At 40.1% G+C, this 27,445-nt stretch overlaps 1 protein-coding gene across 2 annotated transcripts in view; it reads left to right on the top strand.

The window, feature by feature from the left end:
• Positions 1 to 3,118: 3,118 nt before the first annotated feature.
• Positions 3,119 to 27,445, top strand: part of LOC134226001 (zinc finger protein 791-like) — a 64,553-nt gene continuing 40,226 nt past the window's right edge. For both annotated transcript variants that reach the window (XM_062706504.1, XM_062706503.1), the window contains exon 1: positions 3,119 to 3,697. In XM_062706504.1, the coding sequence (XP_062562488.1) occupies positions 3,267 to 3,697 (431 nt within the window). In that variant the 5' untranslated portion in view covers positions 3,119 to 3,266. The remainder of the gene's footprint in view (positions 3,698 to 27,445) is intronic.

Here is a 27,445-nt window from a genome sequence, read left to right as displayed (position 1 = left end):
ATAATTACACATCGACAGCATGCTATGTATTAACAGTAAGTATTGATGTAGGGTTGGTATGGTGAATCAAGCTTAAAAGTGTATGCTAACAATGAAGTGAATAGTGACAATATATCTTATAACGCATATGTAATTTTGACTGCATGGTATGTCGTTTTTCATTATGCGGGAGGGCATCGACGAGCATGTGAACTGGTCATTTCTACACATCCACAAAATCATGCCCTAATTGGGCTCTGAAGCCACCCGTTTCGTCGTCCATTGAAGGGGCCTTCGGCCCTATAGCGAAACAGTCTTCCATGTGGACATAAAGGGCGCCATTTTGGACCACACGCCACGGCTGAAAAGTAAAAGATCGTTACTGATACTGCAGCCGGAAGAATCAAGCCTCAAGATTTACCACACACGATGAACAATTCTAGCTACAACTATCCCAGCAAGGGGCGGGAGAGTGAGGAAGATAGGTTCCTCGCAGCCATTCTACGATACAAAAACCCCGGGTGGAAGGTATATGTAGTTCCCCATGCACGACGACAATTTTTGGTAAGGAAATCCGACCAAGTTTCGCCGATCCTGAGAGGGTACAGCCACGGGGCTAGTCAAACATTACAACACCAACGGCGATGCGGGCGAGGAGATGCTTCAAGAGATTATTATTTTTAGAAAACAAATTGCAGTTGTTTATTTCCAATTTCTTACCTGTTTAATGACAGACAAAAATGTTTTTATCGCCTACTGTATCTTTACGTCATATTACGTCAATATTACTTTGGTAATTTGATCAAATTTTCCTTGACCATTTTACTTGAGATCTCCATACTAAGCTTAAGTGCGGACGTTCGTGATGTCGGAGAAGAATTTACCGTCGATTAGAACGTGGTCGATTTGGTTTTCCGTTTCTTGGTTAGGTGATCTCCATGTGGCCTTGTGGATATTTTTGCGGGGAAAGAAGGTGCTTCGGACTACCATTCCGCGGGAGGCTGCGAAGTTTATGCATCGTTGGCCGTTGTCATTCGATACGGTGTGCAGACTATCCGGTCCGATGACCGGTCTATACATTTCCTCCCTTCCTACCTGCGCGTTCATGTCACCGATGACGATTTTGACGTCCCGCAGTGGGCATCCATCGTATGTCTGCTCCAGCTGTGCGTAGAACGCTTCTTTCTCGTCGTCGGGTCTCCCTTCGTGTGGGCAGTGCACGTTGATGATGCTATAGTTGAAGAAACGGCCTTTAATCCTCAGCTTGCACATCCTTGCGTTGATTGGCTGCCACCCAATCACGCGTTGGCGCATCTTACCCAGCACTATGAAGCCGGTTCCCAGCTCGTTGGTGGTGCCACAGCTTTGGTAGAAGGTAGCCGCCCGATGCCCGCTTTTCCACACTTTCTGTCCTGTCCAGCAAATCTCCTGCAGCGCCACGACGTCGAAGTTGCGGGGATGTAATTCATCGTAGATCATCCTGTCGCAACCTGCGAAACCTAGCGACTTGCAGTTCCATGTTCCAAGCTTACAATCGTGATCCTTTATTCGTCGCCTAGGTCTTTGCCGATTATATCGAGTCGCATTATCTCTTATATTGTTCGTAATTATTGGTTTTCCAGGCGGCTTATTGGGCCTGCGCAAACCTCCTGTCTCGCCGGAGGGCCGTCGTGTCAAGGCTGTTTAGCGTCCCACCTAACACCAGGACTTGGGCTTGTGCGCTTTGAGCGGCACACGGTCGCTTTGGCGGAGCCTACTTGCGGATACATGCAGTTTTTTATAGAAGTTTAACAGGGCCCACTGTCAAACCCCACCACATCCTAGGCAGGCGCCACAACTCGCAGATGGCCTGGGGAGGGATCGTCAAGCCCTTGGACATAGTCCCTGCTGCCCCCAATAGTTTCCGACGGGTTTATATGATATTTCATCATGCAAAAATTATTAGTAAAGGCTGCCTCACACCTCGGGAAAATTTTCCAGCGGATTTTGAGCCCCGTGTATTTTAAATGGGGCCGGGATTTTGATTTTCCGTGTCCAAATTCCGAAAACATCGCATATGCAAAAATGCATGGGGAAAAAATCCGCGAACCAAATTCCCGAGGTGTGAGACTACCTTAAAGATGAATAAATCGTGAGAAACTGACATAAAGAATCGTATGGACACTTTGCATGGGCAGTTCACAACGCGCATTTTCGCCTACTATAGGCTACCTTACACCAGGAACTAATAACTAATAAGGTTATTAGTTCCTGCTTACACCTCGGGAAAATTTTCCGCCGGATTTTGATCCCGGTGCATTTTGAATGGGACAGGGAATCCGATTTTCCGTGCCTGATTCCCGAAAACATCGCATATGTAAAAATACATGGGGGAAAATCCGCGGACCAAATTCCCGAGGTGTGAGGCTACCTTAGGGCCTGTTCAAATATTACGTAACGCTAAAAACGTTGTTTTTAAGAACCCCCCACCCCCTCGTAACAATCTGTAACAAAATTTAGAACTACCCCCACCCCCATGCGTAACGCGTAACAAATACATTTTTTTTGAGAAAAATCTTGTTTTTGGTAGAATTTGAACCACGATACAATAAATTATTATTTTTTGTGTATTTTATGCTATTTTGAAGACAATAATTATTTTTTGAAAAATATAAATATTTTTTCTCATTGTTACGCGTAACAATTTCTTGAAGGACCCCCACCCCCTATATTTTGCGTAACAAATCGTAACAAAAATAAAACAACCCCCCACCCCCTATTGCGTTACGTAATATTTGAACAGACCATGCAGGACAACGTCTGCCGGGTCGACTAGTATGAAATAAAAGTGGGTGGTAATATAGTTGCGGCAAAAATATAACGAATACTTTTGGAGGAAGACAGCATACATTGACAGGAGTACAGCGAAGTCACGCACACTTTTATTTATTTGGAGAAGTCAATATATAGGATTGTTTACAACCACGAACCGTGCGTTCGTGGTGGTGAGAAATGTCGGCGAGACCCTATTTCTGGGTAGGTTCAGGAGCGTGTACTTGCGTGTACAGCCCTGCATAATAATTTCGCCCCGTGTTTGGCGATGTTTTATGACAGCATAAACACACACATGCATGCACATGCAGAGATGCGATTTTCTTCATCTTCAGAAGTCTTCAGATTTTCTCCAAGCATTTCGGTTCGCGTTTCGTCATCCCGTCGTCGGAAAGGTTTATTTTTTCTTGAAAAATAGTGCTTGTTGGTTAAAATGAATCTCTAGTGCATGTGAAAACGCGTATCCGGGATTCAAAATGATCGAGTGTTGTGTTAAACTGTGTCCGTCAACTACGTTTCGCCCGAAGTTTCCGTTCTATCGCTTTCCTGTGATCCGCTCGGATGAGAACCGCCAGGCATCGGTTGACCGAAGAACGGCGTGGATCCGAGCCGTGGGAAGGAACAATGTGAACTGGGACCTGGCAGTGGTCTGCGGTAGGCATTTCCTCTCCGGAAAGCCATCCCAGTTACATGAAACGGACAGTGCCGATTGGATTCCGTCGTTGCATATGAGTGGGGCAGATAATGGGAAGCAGCAGCGGGAGCCGAAGGCTGCGGTAAAAGGAGTAGCAGCAGCACCCGCAACTGGCTCTAAAAGTGTCTTGGGATCGTCTACGGTGACCCCCAGTAGTGATCCGACGGTGGCCAAATCCAAGGCCGCACAACAGCGGGAGAATCTGATTAGAACGTAAGTGCCTTTGGATCTGTTGTTAGTGTAGGGGTTTTCATGCGGTTTTCCACAGGAAACGAAATTCCATATCGAGACTGTAATTTTAATATTAGTAAACAAACGTTGTTTTATCAATTCCGTAGAATGCAAGCGTTTTTCTCAAAATCTAATTCCCTTAAGATCTGATAGAGAAAAGCTTGTTATGTCGGATGCATACCGTGATGTTTTTTTGCCTTTCTCGTATACTAAGTATACGGTAAAGGCTATATGATCGCTCCAAAAACAAACTATTTATAGAAGGCCCGGAGACCCATAGTGTTATATACCAATCGACTCAGTTCGACGAATCGAGGTGATGTCTGTGTGTGTGTGTGTATGTGTGTGTGTGTGTGTGTGCAAAACTACTCAACAAAATGTCACTCATTTTTCGGGCACTTATCCTCAACCGATTTGCTCGCAACAAGTTGCATTCGACGCAGCATCCTGTTCCATTGTTTCCTATTTGAAATTGGCCAGATCGGACTACGGGATCGAAAGTTATGGCCAAAATACAAATTCATACGAAAAAATCGCGTAAAAAATGTCACTCATTTTTCGGGCACTTATCCTCAACCGATTTGCTCGCAACACATTGCATTCGTCGCAGAATCCTGTCCCATTGTTTCCTATTTGCAATTGGTCAGATCGGACTATGGGATCAGAAGTTATGGCCAGAATACAAATTCATACGAAAAAATCGCGTAAAAAAATGTCACTCATTTTTCGGGCACTTATTCTCAACCGATTTGCTCGCAATAAGTTGCATACGATGCAGAATCCTGTCCCATGGTTGCTATTGAAAATTGGCCAGATCGAACTATGGGCTCAAAAGTTATGGCCAAAATACAAATTCATACGAAAAATCGCGTAAAAAATGTCACTAATTTTCAGGCACTTATCCTCAACTGATTTGCTCGCAACAAGTTGCATTCGACGCAGAGTCCTGTCCCATTGTTTCCTATTTGCAATTGGTCGTATCGGACTATGGGATCAGAAGTTATGGCCAAAATACAAATTCATACGAAAAAATCGAGTAAAAAATGTCACTCATTTTTCAGGCACTTATCCTCAACGGATTTGCTCGTAACAAGTTGCATTCGACGCAAAATCCTGTCCCATTATTTCCTATTTGAAATTGGTCAGATCGGACTATGGGATCAGAAGTTATGGCCAAAATACAAAATCCTACAAAAAAATCGCGTAAAAAATGTCACTCATTTTCCGGGAACTTATTCTCAACCGATTTGCTCGCAACAAGTTGCATTCGATGCAGAATCCTGTCTTATTGTTTCCTATTTGAAATTGGCCAGATCGAACTATGGGATCAGAAGTTATGGCCAAAATACAAATTCATACGAAAAAAAACGCTTAAAAATGTCACTCATTTTTCGGGCACTTAGCCTCAACCGATTTGCTCGCAACAAATTGCATTCGACGCAGAATCCTGTCCCATTATTTCCTATTTGAAATTGGCCAGATCGAACTATGGGATCGAAAGTTATGGCCAAAATACAAATTCATACGAAAAAAACGCTTAAAAATGTCACTCATTTTTCGGGCACTTAGCCTCAACCGATTTGCTCGCAACAAATTGCATTCGACGCGGAATCCTGTCCCATTATTTCCTATTTGAAATTGGCCAGATCGAACTATGGGATCGAAAGTTATGGCCAAAATACAAATTCATACGAAAAAATCGCGTAAAAAATGTCACTCATTTTTCGGGCACTTGTCCTCAACCGATTTGCTCGCAACACATTGCATTCGCCGCAGAATCCTGTCCCATTGTTTCCTATTGAAAATTGGCCAGGTCGGGACTATGGGATCGGAAGTTATGGCCGAAACATCATTTTTGCCTTTTTATACGATAAGGTTGTATGTTCGCTCCAAAACCAAACTTTTACAGAAGGCCTGGAGACCCAAAGTGATGTACACAAATCGATTCAGCTCGACGAACTGAGATGATGTTTCTGTGTGTGTGTGCGCGCACCAAAAGTGCGAAAAGTTTAGCTCACTTTTTTGGAACTCAACCGATTTAATTCCAACAAGTTTCATTCGACGCGGAATCCTGTCGTATTGTTTTCTATTGAAAATTTGGAAGATCGGAACATGGGCACAGAAATTATGGCCAAAATATACTATGTGTTATAAAAAAGCGAGTAAAAAAGTCTAGCTGACTTTTAATGGACTTACCCTCAACCGATTTACTCTCAACAAATTGCATTAGACGCGGAATCCTATTCTATTATTTTCTATTGAAAGTTGGCCAGATTGGACTATTACCTTAGAAATTATGGCCAAAATTCTTTTTGCCTTTCTTGTGCAACAAAGTTGTACCGAAAGGCTATAATTTCTTTCCGAAAACGAACTATCGGATGCTTCCACACTGATGCACTTCCCTCCCTCTTCATACGGGAGTTTGGCAGAAAGACGGTCATGAGATTTATATCATAACAAATATCAAATATCAAATATCCCTCCGCAGTCGGAGCTTCAGTTCAACTAACATCCAAAAGTGATATCCTTAAAATATATAACTGGGTAAAATAAAACAGGGGTATGAACGTCAAAAACATTGGAAAAGGAAATAAAAATGTCGAAATTCTTATTAATATTAGCATATTGTAGATCAAGCTGAAAACCGAACCGAGGTCTCGCGACAATCGCATTTTCTCGCATTTCCGGAGTAGTGCGAGTAGTATAGTGCAGTAGTAGGAGTAGTAGTAGGAGTAGCGCATCGCAAGTAGTGCGCAACTGTGCCATAGTCGGGCACCACTCGCGATGCAGTTGCGACATCCGGGAATGGGACAAAATATGATTTTCGGTTTTCAACTGGATCTACAATATCTTTGCCGTAATCTGATTTTCATAGAACGGACAAAGAAATTTGTCTTTTTACTCCTAGCTACTAGCTCATCTATTTTCAAGCACACACATTTTACGAAGGTCGAGAAAGGCACCATCACCGCTAGGTGGATTAATCTGGGTTTTTCAGAAGATGCTTGCTTTAGCAGGAATTTGCCTTTCAATGTTTTCAATCCACATTTTTTCTAGAAAATAAATTGATTCTTCAGAATGATCTCTCATTTTTTTTACAACTTTGTTTTATATATATAGATGGTTAAAATTTTAAAATTCCATGCTAATTATACGAAAAACCATTTCATCAAAAAGATTGATTTTTGATTTTCAAAGCATTCCAATTTCATCATATCATTTCTAGACCAACATTTGAAAAGGGCGTAACAGCTATATATGCGGACGAAGAATCAGAAGGAATAAATTTTGGCGGTTACGCCCTTTTCAAATGTTGGTCTAGATTTTTCCTTATTTCCGTGATTTCTTTTTTAATAAGCTCATAATCTACAAAGTAAAGTTTTAGATGGTTCACATTTCATCTATATTGGTTTCAAGATTCCTTCGTTATAGCCTATCATGATATTTATTATCAGAAATGACGTTATCTGAATAGGCTGTTACTATGGTGCAATCACTGGTCACTGGCGTTATAATGTACTTTTGATTAATACTTAAGATTTTTTTAAATTCTGATGATTATATTAACATTAAAAATTGCATAACTTCGTTGTCCAGGAATAATTTAGATGGGAGACCGATTTCGTTCCTTTCAGTTCCTCTTAGTCGAAGATTGTGCTGCATACGACACACATACCGCTTGTAGAGTAGCTTGTTATTGCGACAATAACAATTGCTAGCAATCGAGAAGCTTATTTTAGTAATAGTACAACGACGATTAATAATTAATTAGGAGAGCTCTAGCGCGAGCCTATTTTAGGTTGCGTAGATTACCGATAGGCCATGGTGGCTTTCTTGGAGGTTTACCGTAAAATCAAGAGTAGCTTCAAAGACCTCACATACAGGAATTGAATTTTCGTTTTTATCAGAGGGTAAAAAATTTCCTCAGCAATCCACGTCCAGCTCAAAATCTCAAAAACTGGAAAAGGTCTTACTTTTAAAATGTCTCAATAATTTTCACTACTTAAAGTTTTTCAAATCAACAGGATTTAACCAAGCGATGCGTGGCTTTTTGATTGGTCTCGATTGGTATGTACATATGTGCCAAATCCAACAATCCTTCAGCTCGATTTGTGCTGGAATAAAACGGATCACGAGCTTGATTTCCTGTGGCACAAGTTACAGAGTAACAACGTCCTTCCGAAAATCGATACCATCTGCCATGACTGCGAGTTTCTTCATGCCAGACTTTCGTTTCGATTGCCATCAACAATGTTTCTGGTGTAACGTAGTTGAGTCTGTACCGACCATCCACCTTTCGGCAAATCTTACTGACCGATAGCAGGTTTGTTGCCAAATCCGGAACATGTACCTTCTTGACTCCGATGGGTCCTTCTTTTTGCTAAAGTCATTAAACATTGATTGCTTGTAGTATAGACTGGATGAGAAAACACTTGCTTCGTGAACTTATTTTCGGATCTTGTCATGTGTGAAATAGCAGCTGAATCTAAGTACCAATCTTCTGCGCTTCCTTTACCAACAGCCAATATCGCGCACAAAGCCTTGTTCTATGGTTTTGAATGAATACTTTACTTTTGTTTCGGATTACATTCTGTCGCGAAATGTTCAAGCTTATTGCAAATGAAACATGTTTTGCCCTTCTTGCTCGTGCCCTTATACAGTTGACCAATTCACATCTTGCAGAATTTTCGTTTTCACCACAACAGCAGTCAATGCTGAACAGGACGCTTGCAATGCAATTACCATTTTACTTACTTACTTATGGATCCTGTACACCTCCGGTGGTGCAAAGGGCCGACTTGAAAGATCTCCATCCTGAGCGATGCCCGGCCAGGTTAGATTTCGGTCGACTTCTTTTATTTCTTTATTGAGGCTTCGCCGCCATGAGCCTCTGGGTCTGCCTCTGCTGCGATGTCCCGCTGGGTTCCAGTCTAATGCTTGCTTACAGATTTCGTTTCCGCCCCTACGTAGAGTGTGGCCGACCCAGCCCCCCATGCAATTACCATGGGATGATAGTATTCTGAAAGCCTCTTCATCAGTAATGACGCCAGCAACTGGTCATTCACTTCGAATACAATTTCGTTCAAATCGTTGTTTTGACGACCCTTAAATTTTTCAATTGTCGGAAGATTCACAGCAGGACCCGAACTACACCGCCGATTCGTACGCTGTCTTCAGATCCCAGTTGGTATAGTTGCACGGCGGAACCATGTTTGGCATAAGGGCCATTTGGCATAATTTTTATGGCCGTTGGGCATAAAGGCCATTTGGCATAATTTACATACGGTGCCAAATTAATTGCTGTTTGGCATAATTCATATGCAATACTAAATTAAAAGTCGTTTGACATAATGTCCATTCGCCAAAAATTACATGAGATAATCATGCAGTATAACACAAACCAGGCCGTTTTGACAGAACTAAAAAAATAACTTGCTTATTTGAATTCCCGCTTGCCCTTTAATCTAATGTTAAGCCTTTTTACGTCATGGGTAATCATTACATGAAAAGCTAAAAGTCGAAGATCTGCATATGCAATAAAGAAAGGTAGATTACAGGAAAAGTTATTAAAAACTTTGCTATCAAGGCGTTCAACAAATAGTCGGTTCGAAATTTCCGTTGAAAAAAAAATGCTCAAGTTTCAAACAAGGGTAAATTACAGGAAGTGAAAACGTTAAGGTGATTATGCCTTTGATTATGCCGATTATACTCGTGTTGCGTCCTACCACACGATTCAAACGACCATCCCAAGCTCCGATTTGGTTGATTGTTTGTCGAATTCTATCCTTCACGTTCTGGTATACTGACCTGATTGTACCTTTCACATAACATTCTTCGACATATGTGAAAAATCGTGTTCCGGTGGGTTCGATGACTTGATATTTTTAAAGGCATCAGCTATTTTTACAGCTGACAAAAATGCGAGAGCTTGAATTTTTTTTTGAACGCTCCAAAAAGATTTTGATTGTTGTTGCTTTCTCCCACGACATTACCAGTAATACGGCCGGGGAGCATCTAGGAAGTTGAAAGGAAAGCTTGGTGTAACATTTATTTAGTGACTTACCGCCAATTCATAAGCACTACAGAATTTGGGGCCCTCCTTAGCCGTGCGGTAAGATGCGCGGCTACAAAGCAAGACCATGCTGAGGGTGGCTGGGTTCGATTCCCGGTGCCGGTCTAGGCAATTTTCGGATTGGAAATTGTCTCGACTTCCCTGGGCATAAAAGTATCATCGTGTTAGCCTCATGATATACGAATGCAAAAATGGTAACTTGGCTTAGAAACCTCGCAGTTAATAACTGTGGAAGTGCTTAATGAACACTAAGCTGTGAGGCGGCTCTGTCCCAGTGTGGGGATGTAATGCCAATAAGAAGGAGAAGAAGACAGAATTTGAAATTGAGGAAAGGTTTTCGTTGGGTCAGGATTTGCCTGTAGCTGGCAATATGATCATGGTAGATCTTACCCCGTAACACACCACGAAAAGTTGTCTACCCAGCATTACGGGTTCGTCATACATGTGGCCGCGATATATAAAAAAGCTATAGTGTCACGTACATTCAATTATGTCAGAGCAACTAACATCTTTTTTCTATTTCAATAGATCTCGTTGCCCTGAGATGGCTAAAGTTTATAACAAAACTGAAAAGGCCATCATATATTAGATATCAGAAAGAAATACTTTCTAAGTACGATTATTTTAATGAACCAGAGATTCAGCGACGCTATTTCTTTTTTTGTACGGTCAATATGAATATTTAGATGGAACTGAAAGACGTACAATAGTTAACAATCGCTTGCCCGTTTCTGTTACATGTGCACTTACTTCTCGTACAACTGATTATGACGTAAACAGTATTTCTTGAGTAGTTTATTTAGTGCATTTCAAATAATTGTCAATGTTTATTTATACATCAATGGTATTCTCCTATCACAACGTTTGGCATACGTGTCAATCACCGTATCGTAAAATTTCTCACGTTTCTGCATCTCTTGCAAAAGCTTTTGTTCAACAGACATTATCATTAGCCACTTCAGCCTATCCTCTCCCATCGTGCTTCTCAAATAAGACTTGATTCTTCTCATAACAGAGAAGCTCCTTTCCACCGAAACAGTGGTACTTGGAAGACACAAAATTTGCATTCCAAGCTTGAACACTTCTGAAAACACATCTTTCAAACCTGTATCATTGATAAACGACACGATTTCGGAAACATTTTTATCTTTGAAATCGTCTTTGGAATACACCACTTTCAGTTCATTAATAAGTTTGAGCTTGTCAGTATACTCAAACCGAGTACAAAAAATATCAACCAAATCTTTGGGAAATGTTTTATCATACAACTCGAATTTGGAGCTGAATAGCTAAAGTTGTGGAGATCTTTGAAGCGAATATCTATTTGTTTCATCACGTTATCAAGTTGAACGCAATAAGTTTTATAGAACTTCGTGTACTCGTTACGACGGTTGTCTGAAACGCCGGTTAATTCGAAACACTCTTAATGCAAGCAACAAAATCTAGGTCCTTTGATTGCAAAGTGCGGTACAGTACATCCGTAAAGCTAAATATTTCAGAAAATATCTTGAGATATAGTACCGTTTCAAAATCCAGTAGAAAACCGTGAAGACCTCTGGCCATAGTAGATGTTTCGCCATCCCAAACTATCTCTCCTAGGTACATTTCTCCCAAACATGAAACAATTTCCGAATAATGTTGTTCAACGACGTTAACCATACGTGAGTTATAAGACCATTTCACTTTGCAAACGTTGGGTATTTTTTTTTGCATGAACTTAGTCAACTCGCAATTCCTTTTTGGACTTTGTGAGAAAAATGACGCCAACGAAGATAACGTAGAGAAAAATTTTCTGGTTTGAGGATTATTACTACATGCATGCAGAAGCACTAAGTTGAGCACATGTGCTTGGCAATGAATGTAGTGAGCGTGAGGAAAGTGTTCTTAGACTAGCAGAAGCACCAGTGAAAACTGGATTTTTGGTTACGAAGTCATTGAAATTTACGTCATGGATCGCGAGAAAAGAACACAAATTTCGATAATTGCCACGGTTAGACGATTGGTCGTGTTCTTCATGCCCCCGGAAGCTAAGCCCATGAGTCGACAGGAAACATACTATTTCAATTAATTTGGTCATACCGTGCCGATTCTTTTTTACCAAAATATTATGGTTACTTCGCTGTACTTCACGGCCATGGTCAATCGCTTCGTCAATTCGATTTTTCCCAAAGGTCTGCAATCCCGGATAAAAAATATTAGTAAAATATCATAAATTTTATTGTTACAACACCATTTAACACATTATTTTTACCATTGAATATAATGGAATTTTAACAATAAAATCACATGAGAAATTATGGTTTTCCACGATAAAATGAATGGTAAATGGGACTTTTACAATTAAAAAGGGGGGTTGTTATGTATCTTTACAATAAAAAAATCGAAAAATTTCCATGAAAAATTTGGAGAAAAACAATTGATTTTACGGTTCTTCAATGGGATGATTTCGAGCGACAAAACAATAGCAAACATTGTTTTTTAAATGTTTTCAATTACTGTTTCTATTGTTTTACAATATAAATACAACAAGATTTAGAATACATTATACTCCAATATTACAATAAAAATACAATACAATTAAATGTTTTACATTTTTTTTTATTTTCAGATTAATTTTAATTCAGTAAAAACTTGATTTTAACTCATTTTAACTCGCATTGCTGTTACTTGGCTACGGGTGCATAAACCTGTGAAAAATGTAAATTATTAAAGAATGTCAGTTTTATTAGAAGTACGTCGAGAAGAAAAGAAAAAATTACCTGCATCAGTTCTTATTATATCCCTTTGGTAAGATTGGCCAATGGTAGCCACTGAACGATCTTGAATCAGTGAACAGCAGGCAGCAGTATTTTATTTATCATAAGCTTCATTTCTGTGAAGGAACAAGGATACATGTTATCAGGTATGTCATCAGGTATTAGGTTCTGCAGCGTCTGTATCTAACCTCAAACTGATGACAGATTAGTAGTACTTCGCGTTGGACTCGGGGGCAGCCAACCAATCACGAACTCGAATCTTGTCGGAGTCTTCGTCGGAGTCAGTGGAAAGTACTACTGAACTGTCAAAAAAGTTCATTTGACGAGGACCGAATTCATTCGTGACGTCATGCTGTACTGTAGAACCTAATTATGAAGATAAAATTTTTACTTATTATTTGTTCGGGATGAACCACTGCGTTCATTATGTACATTGAACTTTTGTATGTACACGGATAACTGCGTAAACTCATTAATGAGTAAAAATTTAACCATTTTTGGATCTTGTATTGAGCTCTCATAGGGCCGATGCCCACGTAGCGGTTTTTCAACGCCACGTGTACGCAGCGTTAAAATAACGCTGGTGTGCATCGGCGTGGTGACGCTGCGTTACTGCTTTTTCGTGGTGCACACCTGCGTCTTCTTGACACCACGTGCACTCTGCGCTACGTGGGCATCGAGCCATAAAGTGGGGAAAATTTGACAACTTGAAGTGGGTGAAAAAACACCCATTTTGAGAATGTCGACCGACTTTAAAAATGTTTATTTGTAAACCCATAAATGGGTGAAAAAAGTCTTGTAAATTTGCGTATCAATATTAACTGCCAATTGCGTGTTGCGGAGTTGCAGTAGTTTCAAAGATGTTTGTGAGCGGATTATAATCGGAAACCATGAAGAAGCCCAAACGTAAGTAATTCGAATCGATTTCAATTGAATGTCAATAAAATCTAGTTTGTTTTTTGTTTTAGCAGGATCGAAACCGATGGATCTTCAACCACACCACGATGAGGGCTGGCTGGATTTAAGAAAATATCATTATTCATTGTATTATTTGATTACACACCATCATCATGAAATAAATAAATAAGCTTGAGCATTTTATTTGTCGTACTCTTCATTAAAACTGCAACAAATCCCATTTTTATTATTATCCATTCCCAGAGTTTTTTACCCACTTTCAACAAAAATCAATTCATAAAAATGGGTAAAAATGCAACATTTTTTGACATATATTGCGTTTACTCATTAATGAGTAAATCGTGGTTTACTCATTAAATGAGTAGATCCACTTATTCCCCAAAATGGGTGAAAATTTACCCTTTAATGAGTTTACGAGGTTATCCGTGTAGTATAAGGTGCCTGCCAGAGTAGACGCGTCTACGCGACGCCGCGCGAAAATTGCACGCAAGGGAATAACAATCAAAAATAAAGCCCCAAACGCAATACAACGGAACGGCGACGGAAACGGCAAATTTGACAGTTAGCCCATATATTTCCTGTCAAGTTTTCCGTTTCCGTCGCCGTTCCGTTGTATTGCGTTTGGGGCTTAAGGAGCTATCAAATCGTATGGACGCTACGCTTCGCATCGCACTTTGCGTCTACTCTGGCCGCACCCTAAGGGCCGCTGCGTGCACGTGGCGTTGAAAAAAACGCAGGTGTGCATTGGTGCGGCGACGCTGCGTTATCGCTTTTTTCCGATGCACACCTGCGTTTTTTCAACGCCACGTGCACGCAGCGTTGAAAAAACGCTTCGTGGGCATCGGCCCTAAGATTACGATTACCGGTGGTGAGTATAAACCGTTTGTCAGCGCAGTATCATTACTTGACACTTTACCGGTCGCTACTAAACGCGCTGCTAAAACAGTAGCGCCGCTGACAGGTGACCAAATTTGCTATTTGATGAACTATCAAACGTCGAACGTCACCGATACGGAATGCAGCCACCAAAATGATAACCAAAAATAGTGACCGATGCGAAAAAGAGTGACTAATCTAAAATGACAGCACTGATCAAAATACTCGCTCCCAGTAATGATGCTCTAACGCGCACTAACACTTTAAATACTTACCACGGTACAGAAGCCGTATAGTGATCTAACGCTTGCCTAGCAGCAGAAACTGTATTGTCGATGCAGATAAAATCAAGAACATGTATGAACTTGTCTCAACTACGTCGCTCGACTGAAACGTCGCTGGTCGCTGGCGACCCTTTCCAGTAAGTGCTCAAGCGACGCAGGCAAATTCAATGCGTCGCTACAGCACCAAACTGGAAAGCGCTCGCTGGTTGAGCGACGCGACGGTCCAGCGACGTTCCAGCGACGACCCGCATAGATAATAATGGAAAAGACACTTTCTGCACCATACAGTTTCATTATTTTCATCTCTTCACTAATTATAAACAAAACTGTACACGCTCAAATGAATTCAGCCATTCTCCGAGTAAAATGATAATCAAAAGTTTTTGTTCTCTTTCATTTTTTTTTAATTAAATTTTTTTAAATTGCATAACATTCCTAGACCTGCAATATTAAAATATATACTTGAGAATCGGTATAACATTTTTATTCAATTAATAAGCAAAGCTATTGTAATTTTATTGTTTTCAATTGTTATTTCATCAATATAATAAATCCATGAAATATTCCAAAATTATATTAATACAATTACATTAGACGGATTTCCAGATCATCCAAACCGAATACTTTTAAAATTTGTTTAGTTTTTGGATGAGCAATACTAAACATAAGCGAACAATAAAAATATAATAGAATGAATCGGTAACATTTAAATATATTGTTATTTTAATGGACGTACAATAAAGATCTTTCACAACCGTGAACATTTTACAATAAGCATACAATAGTTTGTATTGTTTGTCACACAATCTGTTGTATTTCAATGGGTTATGTCATACAAGTTACTGTAAATTTTTATCCGGGATGCCATCGCGTTATCGATGTGATCCCTAGTAGCTGAGTGCACTTTTATGGCGGTGGATAAATGATTGAGATCGTTATATCCATTCCTACTCCACATAGATTTCTCACTGGGCCACGTCCTTACGGTATACCTCTGCATCTCCACGATTGTCTTGGGATAGGATATCGTTTTAGTTGCAAAGGATAATTTATCTGGATTCACTTCGGTAAGTGATGCGATCTATGGGATGGGAAATAATACTCTCGCTGTCTGAAACTTTCACTTTCTGATTTATTCACTCACCCGCGCAAAACAGAACAAAATTACGGTGACCGGCCGATCGTTTTGCCTTCCACACAAAGCAAAACTAAATTTCGTCGACTGGACGATCCGCTTACTGGAGAAACACGCCTGGACAAGAAACAAACTTTCACTTTCTCTCCACATAGATTTCTCACTGGGTTTGTGAAAAAGTAAGCATGGCCAGCAATAGAGCTTTTGCAACTCCTCCGATCCACATAGCCACTTCGCATCATATGCACTAGTGTTAAAGTTTCTAATTACCTCCTTCCCTTTTCTTAAACACGTTGTCTTGAGGCTTCCCATCTTCGGTCGGGGCACTTCTCTGTTTACAAGGTGTAGATTATCTTCCATGGTTCAATTTGAAAAAGGCCGATGTAGAACATCCCTTATGACATCCGGCATATTCTCTTCCAGCGAACTCATTTTCTTTTCCCAGATCTGGTTTCCACTACAAAAACTTAATCGATCACTAACTAATAATAAGTACATTTCTAATTCACCTTTTGTTTAAATAACATTCAAATAAAAACGTTTCACGGCACTCTTAAACCAATTCATACATAATTAGGCTCTCCACTGTCATTATAAATTTTCAATATTTTCAATATATTTTTTTTTCTCATAGAGCGATCTAGGATTGAAATGTTGTGTTTTCAATTTAATTCAAAATGACGCGAATTTGATTTTGGTCGGCGCGGAAAATATTTCAGGATCCCCGGAACAACCCTGTACATTTGAAACCTATTCCAAAAGATACGCTTCTTTGCGTTATTTACTGCGAATGTTGTGTTGTTGCAGGAGAGCGAGGCAACATTTCCGAATGTGCACTGCGACTTTGAAACGCTTTGGTTATCCATACATACACATTTTCCTTCAGTCGAAAAAAAAAAGATATTTAAGTTACTAGATAAAGATTGTCGCTGAATTTTTTGAGAAGAGTTTTAAAAAAATTTCCGTATGCTTCCCCGTGCAATATTTTTCTAATATCATCCTTCGACTTCTTCTTCTTCATGCAACCTTTAATCGCCAATACATATATTGGCAGTCTAATGTTGCATGAAGAGGAAGAAACAGAAAAGATGATATTCGAAAAGAAATGCACGGGGAAGCATACGTAGAAAATTTTGAAACTCTTTTTAAAAATTCTAGAAGCAATTTAATTATAAATGGTTAGTAGTACGGGGTCGAAAATTCTTATATTGTATAATAACCACATCATTTCGATTAAAAATTTTATTTAGTAATATTGCACTTTATACACAGTATAAGATATTCCCGACCCCACCCTGCTAACCGTTTTTAATTAAAATGCTTCTAGAATTTTTATTTTTTTCAAAATCTTCTTCGTATGCTTACCCGTGCAATTTTTTTTTTCGAATATCATCTTTATGCTTCCTCTTAATGCTTCTTAAGATATACAGTCACTCTCAAAATTGAGCGTACAGCATGGATTAGATGAATATATTCGAAAATTCCAAAGGAAATTTAATTGTTGGCTCGGTTGTTTTTAATGCATTTCAATATTCATCCCTTCCTTCAATGTATGCCTACATAAAATGGTTGATTTTTTTTCTCTAAAGTTCATTTATTTGAAAATAATCTCAAAATACGCCTATTAGATGTGACAAAATTGAGCGTACAGCAAATGTTTTTCTATGAAATTTCTTATTATAAACACGATTAATGTATTTTAATATTGTTTTTTCATGATTATATTTATAATAATAAACATCCGCTACATAAACAATCAATGTTTTGAAATTAAACCATGTTTTGGTCAAAATGGCGAACAAGTGAGAGGTAAGAATATTGCTATTCAACAATTCAATGCTGCTGGGCAAAATAGATGCTTTAAGATATGGATTTCACCGGCATCGTGTCTTATATATGATAGATAATCGAAATCGAGCGAGACATACGATAAATTCGGGAAAATTCAGTCGGTAAATATTGAAAATAGATGTAAACGTACAGAGAAAACGACAAATGTTGGGAATGGCATATTTCAAATTAAGTATAACTTTATTTAAATGTCGATGTATAGGTAGCTTATAAGCTCAGGACACTCATTAATAATAATATTAATAAAAGAGCAGCACACAGATACATTTTAAGATGTCATTTTATATTTGAAGACTCAGTCCCCGTAGGAACAAATTTGGTTGAAACGTTTAAACTCACCAAGATATCATTAAATAAGCTGCCGAACTCTTAAAAAAGTTTATTTTTACTCGCCTCATGGAAATCATCCAATTGTATTCCTTATGGTAACAGATCGTGGAGTTCAATCCAAATTTAATTATGAAATTACGATTTTAAGCTATCTTTTCAATATTCAATCAGAAGTGCTCTACGGGGATGAAAAGCTGTTTTTATGTTCGGTACCTTAACATGCACCTTGTACTTTTAAAATTTGACTGTGAATGGTTGGATTCAATAATATTACTCTTAATGATAGACCTGAGACAATAATCGAACTTTAAAACAAATTTAAGTTAAAGGCATACTAAATTTGAATTATGTCATTCCTAACGTTTGTCGTTTTCTCTGTATGTTTACATCTGTTTTCATAATTTACCGACTGAATTTTCCAAAATTTATCGTATGTCTCGCTTGATTTCGATTATCTATCATATATAAAATACGATGCCGGTGAAACATACAAATTAAAGCATCTATTTAGCCCAGCAGCATTGAATTGTTAAATAGCATTGTTTATACGTCTTACTTGTTCGCCATTTTCATTAGAACATGGTTTAATTTCAAAACATTGAATGTTTAAGTAGCGGATGTTTATTATTATAAATATAATCATGAAAAAACAATATTAAAATACATTAATCGTGTTTTGTTCCTACCTACGACGCCCATGCGTCTGTGGCATGGACGTCCGTACGTCCCGAGCCAGCTCACCTCTTGGGGATCTCAGGGCCGGCACAATACCGCACTAAGGAAGACTTACCTCTTTTTTATCTGTTCTCAACCTGAAAATCAAACGTTTGATGCATGCAAATAATGTTCGCGACACAAGGTAATTTGTTACTAGGGGTTTTATCAAGCGCATTTATTAAAAGGACTAATTTTGGGAAGAGTACACTTCACTGCTCTACAAACTCACTGTTGCGATGGGGCGGCGACGTTGTGGGGGCCGGAGTACCGGCGCGTTCTGCCGGAAGGGATGGGATCTAGCTTGACCGAACTCAGGAACCAGCTTTGCGATGTCGGTTTCAACTACCGACGGGCTTCACCGTGAGAAATTATTCTGACACGGACTTGGGGAACTGTTTGGTGACGTACAGTCCCGTTCGACCTTCTGGGAGGCGTTGCACCACGTGGGTGGTGCCACTTACCGATGTGATTATATCACCACGGTATTCACTTTTGTTCGTGGATCACTAATCACACGCGATACTAAAGCGTACACTTGAGCTGAGCGAGTCGTTGCTCCTTAACGTTTAGCTCCACTTCTCAAAAACGCGATAATGTGCGAGCCAAGCTCTTTAACTATTAGCACTTTAAAACTTGCAAAATTAACTTCGTCGAACTATTCTTCACGCTATCCCAGGATCAAGAGAGCTTTTTCCCTTGGGATGGGGCTTTTATAGCTCAGTGGGCGCTGGTCGGGTTGAGTCGTCCGTTCGGTTCGTCCACCCCATCAAACGATCATCGTGTTCGGATCTTTGCGCGCTTCGTTGTTTCGAGCAGTTGGATTTTGGTGTGGATTACAGTGGAGCAATGTTAAGTCCATCTACTTCATATGATTCGTGAACGAATTCCGTTGATTTAGATTTAAATTGAACGTTTTTTATATAATAAAAATCATTATATTGCATGAGGAAATTTACTTTTAAATACATATCTATTTATTTTCAAATTAAAAGTTCATCAAATTTTTGAAAATAAGTTTGAAAACTTTGGAAAAGGTTACAATGTCCTCCTCTTCGTTTAAAAAAATTACATTATAAGGATAATTTTTTTTCTTGTCAGTTAGTTCAATACCAACTTCTTTAGTGGTAACACGTTTCGGACAGTCTATTCAGATCCGTTAAATTAATATCATACTATCGTTTTGAGGTTATTTGTGATACTCATCTGTTTTTAAATCATCAATAGATGTGATTCGGTTTCCATTCATTTATTCTTTTGTGAGATACGGCTCTCCCAATCACCCCCTTTTGATTCTAGGACTCCCTCATATAGTGAGGAAAAACAAGTATTGGGGCGTTCCAATGATACTGATTCGCATTCATACTTTCATTCACCAATCTTTCAAGCGGGTACCCTCTACATTTTCATTCATCTTCTATCATTCTTTCTCAGTCGCTCAATATGGTACCAGGCTCACTACTATCTGTACCCTGTATTTAATATTTACAATCCCTAATACTAAACTAACCCTATCTCTATTCTAATCATATTGAAACCTAAGACGCAATTGTCTAGAGGCAAAACTTAATAAAATATTCAATTAAGTTTGGAAAAAGTTATCGTAATTAATTATTATTATTAGGCGCCAGACACAGTTTTCACTATGCCAGTAAATACATAATCTTGGATTGTGTGCAACTTTCGGACGGCTGGTCACGTGCTAGAGATGTGAGCCAATATGTGTGTTCGAATTCTGGACTAATTAGCTCATAACGATGACAACTATTCTATCGTATTCGAGATTCAACAACAAAACAGCTGAGTTTTCCAGCTCGTGAGGAAAAATAGAGATAATTTTGTTGTTTTACACGGAAATCGTGACACGATTCGAACTGACTACTCCTTTTGACTATTCTTCTTTCTTCTAGCAAACGACAAAGAGTATCGATCCGTATACCTGAGATTGACGTACTGATTTGTTTACAAAGAACGCGATGATTCAGTTATTCAGTGAGATGCTTGTATTTTATCCTATATTAATGGAAACGTTATTGGTCAATGGAAAATTCATTCTAGGGTGGTTTTAAATGCGATGCATGCCAGATCCCTAAAGATTTTCCTTTAGAATCTTCGATCTCATAAGCAGAAGATCCTAACTTGGACTTGATTCGTGCGGGAAGATACATCGAACCATATTTAGCATTGTAATTTTGAAATGCACTGGATTGCTTCATATTACGATAGTAGACGTTTTGTCCTACTTCGTAACTTTTAGCATGCACTCTATGCCGAAGATTATACCTATGCTTTCCGACTTCGTGGGCATCTTTAAGGTTTTTCTCTACAACCTCATAAATTTTATCAAACAGTTTCCGTTGATTATCGGATCGCTGTTCCAGGGTTTGGTCTTGTTCGTTCGCTAGATCCTTATGGTCGGAGCCACGGACGAACAGTTCATGACCATGGGTGATGAAAAATGGGGTCATCTTGGTTACTGAATGAACCGATGAATTCAGAATCGTTTCTATTTCTGATAGTTTTAAATCCCAATCTCTTTGATCGTATTTAACGTAAGTTCTAATTGCCGCATTTACCGTTCTATTAACTCTTTCTACGGGGTTGGCTTGGCAGTGGTATTTGGCATTTAACCAGTGCCGTATATTATAACGATCAAGAAGAGTTTTAAACTCTTTGGATAGGAAGCATGATGCGTTATCGCTTATTACTACTTCAGGCGTCGAGTTCCTAAAGAACCACTGATCTCGCAAAATAGTACACAAGGCGCTACTATCGATTTTGCGTACAGGGGTTAACATAATCCACTTACTAAATAGATCTAGTGCTACTAGAATATGTTGGTGTCCCTTCTTACTGCGGGGAAGAGGGCCAATAAAATCCACCGCTATTATCTGCCATGGATGCTTGGTTATCCTTTGATCACCCATAAGAGGCACTACTGGTACAGTTGCACCTTTGACCTCCTTGCACGTTGTACATGCTTGTATATACTCGCGTACTTCGGCAGCTAATCTGGGCCAGAAGTAACGCTGTCTTATGCGATCAACCGTCTTGTCAACGCCAAGATGCATTGATCCATCATGGTTGTCCCGTATTATGCTTTCCCGATCCATATCGGGTGGTACGATTTTCCACTCGTATCTATGGTCATAGGGCAAATTTGGGGTGGAAACAAATTTAAAGAGTATTCCATCCTCAACTTTGAAATCAACGTAATTGTCAGGGTTGTTTTTGACCTCTTCTAATGTTCTATCGTACCATGCCGAAGCGGAACGAGTCTGAACAACAGCTATGCTCCTAGATAAAGCATCTGGAACTACGTGATCTTTTCCTTTGCGGTGCAAAATGGTCATATCATATTGCTGTAATGTTAAACACCAACGGCTGCAACGAGAAGCTGTTTTCCACTTGGTGGTCATAATATGTGTTAGAGCCGACGAATCGGTTATCAAAGTAAAGTGGGCTCCTTCGATATACCCTCGAAATGCTTCGATAGCCATCAACGCCGCTAACGTCTCTTTCTCACAAGCGTGATAGTTGCGCTGTGGGGTAGAGAGCTTATGGGAGAAATAAGCGATGACTCGTTCTGAGCCATCATGCTCTTGTGTAAGGATGCCAGCGATAGCAACATCGCTTGCGTCTGTTTGAATGCTGAACTCTTTAGAGAAGTCTGGGCACACAAGAATGGGAGCGGATATGAGCTTCTCTTTGATGCTACAAAAAGCATCTTCAGCCTGCTCATTCCATCCCAAAACTTTACTTTTGGTTTTCAATAGCTCAGTCAGTGGGGCTGTAGTACCACTAAAATCTTGAATAAATCTACGATAGTAGTTACTCATCCCTAAAAATCTTCGTAGCTTCGTAATTGTTGTCGGGCGCTCATAGTCAACAACAGCTTTTATTTTCTCGGGGTTCGGTCTCAATCCTTGAGTGGATAATAAATAACCCAAAAAGGGCAATTCGTTGACGCCAAATTTAGATTTTTCTAAATTTATTGCTAAGTTTGCTGCTCGTAGGCGGCATGCGACATCTTTGAGCAACTTGACATGCTCTTCAAATGTTTCGCTCACAATGACTATGTCATCTAAATACACAAAAATTCGGGGTTCCAGTTCCCCGTGCCCTAAAACTTGGTCCATAAGACGGGACAGTGTCGCCGGACTATTGACCAGGCCGAAGGGAAGGCGGGTAAACTGAAACATCCCTCTTCCTTGTACACTGAAGGCGGTGTAACGGCGTGAGGAAGTTTCAAGTGGAATCTGTAAGAAAGCTTCAGAGAGGTCGATAGTGCTAAGATATTTAGCTTTAGGTAATTGTCCCAAGATCCTACCGGGGTGTGGTAACGGGTACGCATCCCGAACGGTGCGCTCATTTATCTTGCGAGCGTCAAGACATAAGCGTACTTTTCCCGTGGGTTTGATTACGGGGACTACATTAAGAGACCAATCTGAATGACATCGTTCTATGATACCAATTCTAAGCATACGATCCAGTTCTTCTGACACTTTTTGTTGTACCTTCGGCGATACCGTGTAAGGGTACTGTCGAACTGCTGGATTTTTCTTCCACTCATCTAATATTTCAATTTGGTGGGTTATTAACGGGGTTGATGATATTTCATCGGGTACCGCCACTTTAAAAAGTTGTTTTACTTTTTCTAGTTGTTTCTTCTCGGTCTCCGTCAATGATGATTTTGACTCTTCAGGAATAGAGTTCCGTGCATCTTCTATCATGGCGCATCTCTTAATGGACGGGGATATTCCAAATCTCCTCCAAAAGTCCATTCCGAGGATGCAATCCAAGGCTAAATTTTCGATAACAAGAATAGAAATTATACGAACTTGGTTGTCGAATGAAATGGGTATGTACAATTTCCCTAGTACATTTAATTGTGTACCATTAGCAGATCGTAAATCTATCGGGGTTCTTAATGTATGCAATCTAGGCTTGTTTAGGGTTTGATAGACTCGATCGCTAATTAGTGTTTTATTGCTTCCAGAATCTAATAATCCTTTCGTAATAAGACCATATAACTTAATCTTGGCATACGGTCGATTATCATTTGGATGGCAGGTCGTTATGACCTGTGCTTCTGGTTTTTCTCTAGAATACATATCATCTTGAGTTGGTTCCCAGAAATCATAAGGAGTAACTGAATTTGCAAACGAATTTACGCGGAGGACGTCGACGACCTGCGACTTTTGGCCGTCTGGAATCCGTTTTTTAAACAGAACGGACAATTTTGAGTGTCAAATCCTTTAAACCCACACATTCGGCAGAATAAACCTTTGCTTGATCTGCACTGATCGACAGTGTGGTTAGTGAACCGACAATATATACATTGATCCATTTGAGGGGGTTTATGAGCCGCAATGAGACTGTCTAAGGATCGAATATTGTTATGATTCCCCTCTTGAGGATTCTCTTTCCCCACTTCTGGCTTAAATGCAGAATCATTCAAGGGAAACTTTTTTGGATTTTGTTGGGGTTTCGATTGTTCCTTTACCGGTTTGGTATAGCTTTTATTGCTCGGTTTTGATTTTGAATTATCAAACCATTTCTTATTGTTTGGTCGAGAGCTCGGTGGTTTAGTTTCCTGTTTGCTAGATTTAATTTCATTTACAACATTCGCGGATTTTTCCGAACCGAACATTTTGTTGTAAAGCGAAAATTCGAAGCATCTATCTGTCGCCCAGCTTCAACGAGTTGTTGAAGATTTGCGATAGGCTTCCACAATAAATACTTTTTATAATCTCCTCGCATATTACGCTTAACTACGTCCAGCTTTTCAGATTCGGTCATCTGAGCTGTCATTGAACGAAAATATTTCTCCATATCATAATAATAGTCTTGGAACGATTCGTTCCTTTGTTGGCGACGTTGGTATACCTTCGAACGCACTAGAGAATCTAACTCTGGATGCACGAATGACTTTCTTAATTCCTCAACCATGTGATCCCAGTCGTTCAAAAGTCCCTGGGAACTCATCGACATAAACCAATTCAACGCCGGACCCGTGAACAGGTGGAAAGCTGAATCAAAAAGTTCTTGTGCTGAAATCCTTTCAGCGAGCGAAAGCTGTTGAACTAACACCAAAAACTCATTCAATCCACTGCCCTGGTCAGTCCCTGCGTATTTGTCTAATTTCCATTTGGATACAGGCAACGATTTGTGACTGTACGACGCATGTGGTTGAACCGTCGATAAGAGAGATGATTGTATGGGAGTCGGTGCTGCATGTAGCCTCGCTGACGATGAAGCGATGGGGTTAAGATTTGCAACTGATGGTGTGATTGTCGCCGGCGGTGTCGAAGAGACGATCGGAATTGTTTGCGAATATGGAACATGAGGAGCATAATATGAGATTGGTGGATAATTGTAATATTCTAGTCGATTGGTTCCATAAAAGTTTGGATACCACCCTGAGTTCAATTCAGGCAAAGTACTTGAATACGGTGTGGGATAACCAAAAGGCATTGATACCGGAGGACATCCACCACCATAGTGGGGCATTGAATACGGAATCGAAACGTTTGGAATTGTGCACACTGAACTAGGTTGATAAACCGAGCTTACTACCGGTGGCGTGGTGCTACTAATCGATGTAGTCATTCTAGGAAAAGCCACTGTGTTAACCACCGCTGTAGACGGATTCGATAATCGCGATTTAGATATTGAGGTTACATTAACAGTTTGTGTAACGACGGGTGTGGTGAGAATAATATTAGCACTTCTTGCCTGTGAAGACTGCTTAAACCTACGCAAAAGATACAGTTCGTGTTCAAAACTCAACATTGCATTCAAAATATCTTTCTTTTGATTACCTGAAGTATTCGTGGGATCAAGGCAACCTAATCTCTGTAAACACTGAATCATATCAACGTCTTCTGGATTCAACAATCCGTCGCTATTCTCTCTGTAATCATTATCGGAACTAGATGTAGTAGTTGGAACTGGAAATCCGACTGATTGAGTGTTCGGAAACTGTAATAATTCAGGCAAAATCATCTCGTCATCTTCGCTAGCTTCCCTTTGTCTATTACGCTTTTGATAAAAGAAATAATTCAACAGCTCGATAATTTTATCGAGATATACTTGCAACGTGTCACGCTGTGTTATCTCAACGTGCGGCATAAGCCTACCTACTCTAACCCCTAAATGCAGCAACGTTGAGTGGCAACGAGGTGGAGCAGTTTTCGCGCCAACCAAACTGTCAAGAATCTGATGATATTTATCTACACAACATTCGAAGTCGCTTGCTGGATTTAATTCGTATTTAACCTGAACAGGTACGCGTGATTCCTTCTCTTTTTTCAAAGCTTCTCTAAGGTTGCCACGCTTTCTAGCCATTTGCGCGCCTTCTTCACACACTATTCCTCTAATCTGCAACTCGTAATCGAGCTCATCTTCATTCGAAAAGTCGACTCGGAGCTCACAAAAATGTGCCTCCAAGTCCTCTACACAAGTGATTGGACTGCTATCTACAGTATCCATTACGAGCGAAATTGTTGCAAAAAGGAATTATCAAGTTGCTAATAATACAATCAGAGACCTTGAAACGCACCAAAGCAGAATCAAAAATATTTTACCTCGCACAATCGATCTAAACTAGAGCACGTATCGCTGTAAAGAATGGATGGATGGGCATTCGCATCGAGCCAAGTGATCTATCTTTTTTTGAGTATCACGCTATACCAGAACACAATAGATGTTTGTCTGGCTTGCCACCGTCGGTAGCTTCTTTTTTGCCGTTTCGCAAAAGATCAAACGAATTTTCTGTCACTCCACACGCTATCAAAATCGAAATGAAATATTGGTCTAATCACGACAAACTCAGAGGAGTTCAGAGTGTGTCTCCCCTAGTGCGGTTAAATTGTGTGGTATGGCCGCACAATTTAAGATCAATTTTTTTTTTACGAGGATCGCCAATTGTTACTACCAACGACGCCCATGCGTCTGTGGCATGGACGTCCGTACGTCCCGAGCCAGCTCACCTCTTGGGGATCTCAGGGCCGGCACAATACCGCACTAAGGAAGACTTACCTCTTTTTTATCTGTTCTCAACCTGAAAATCAAACGTTTGATGCATGCAAATAATGTTCGCGACACAAGGTAATTTGTTACTAGGGGTTTTATCAAGCGCATTTATTAAAAGGACTAATTTTGGGAAGAGTACACTTCACTGCTCTACAAACTCACTGTTGCGATGGGGCGGCGACGTTGTGGGGGCCGGAGTACCGGCGCGTTCTGCCGGAGGGATGGGATCTAGCTTGACCGAACTCAGGAACCAGCTTTGCGATGTCGGTTTCAACTACCGACGGGCTTCACCGTGAGAAATTATTCTGACACGGACTTGGGGAACTGTTTGGTGACGTACAGTCCCGTTCGACCTTCTGGGAGGCGTTGCACCACGTGGGTGGTGCCACTTACCGATGTGATTATATCACCACGGTATTCACTTTTGTTCGTGGATCACTAATCACACGCGATACTAAAGCGTACACTTGAGCTGAGCGAGTCGTTGCTCCTTAACGTTTAGCTCCACTTCTCAAAAACGCGATAATGTGCGAGCCAAGCTCTTTAACTATTAGCACTTTAAAACTTGCAAAATTAACTTCGTCGAACTATTCTTCACGCTATCCCAGGATCAAGAGAGCTTTTTCCCTTGGGATGGGGCTTTTATAGCTCAGTGGGCGCTGGTCGGGTTGAGTCGTCCGTTCGGTTCGTCCACCCCATCAAACGATCATCGTGTTCGGATCTTTGCGCGCTTCGTTGTTTCGAGCAGTTGGATTT

This window comes from Armigeres subalbatus, chromosome 3 (assembly GCF_024139115.2).
Source record: "Armigeres subalbatus isolate Guangzhou_Male chromosome 3, GZ_Asu_2, whole genome shotgun sequence".
NCBI classification, from domain to species: Eukaryota; Metazoa; Arthropoda; class Insecta; order Diptera; family Culicidae; genus Armigeres; species Armigeres subalbatus.
This window is presented reverse-complemented; position numbering and strand designations above follow the sequence as displayed.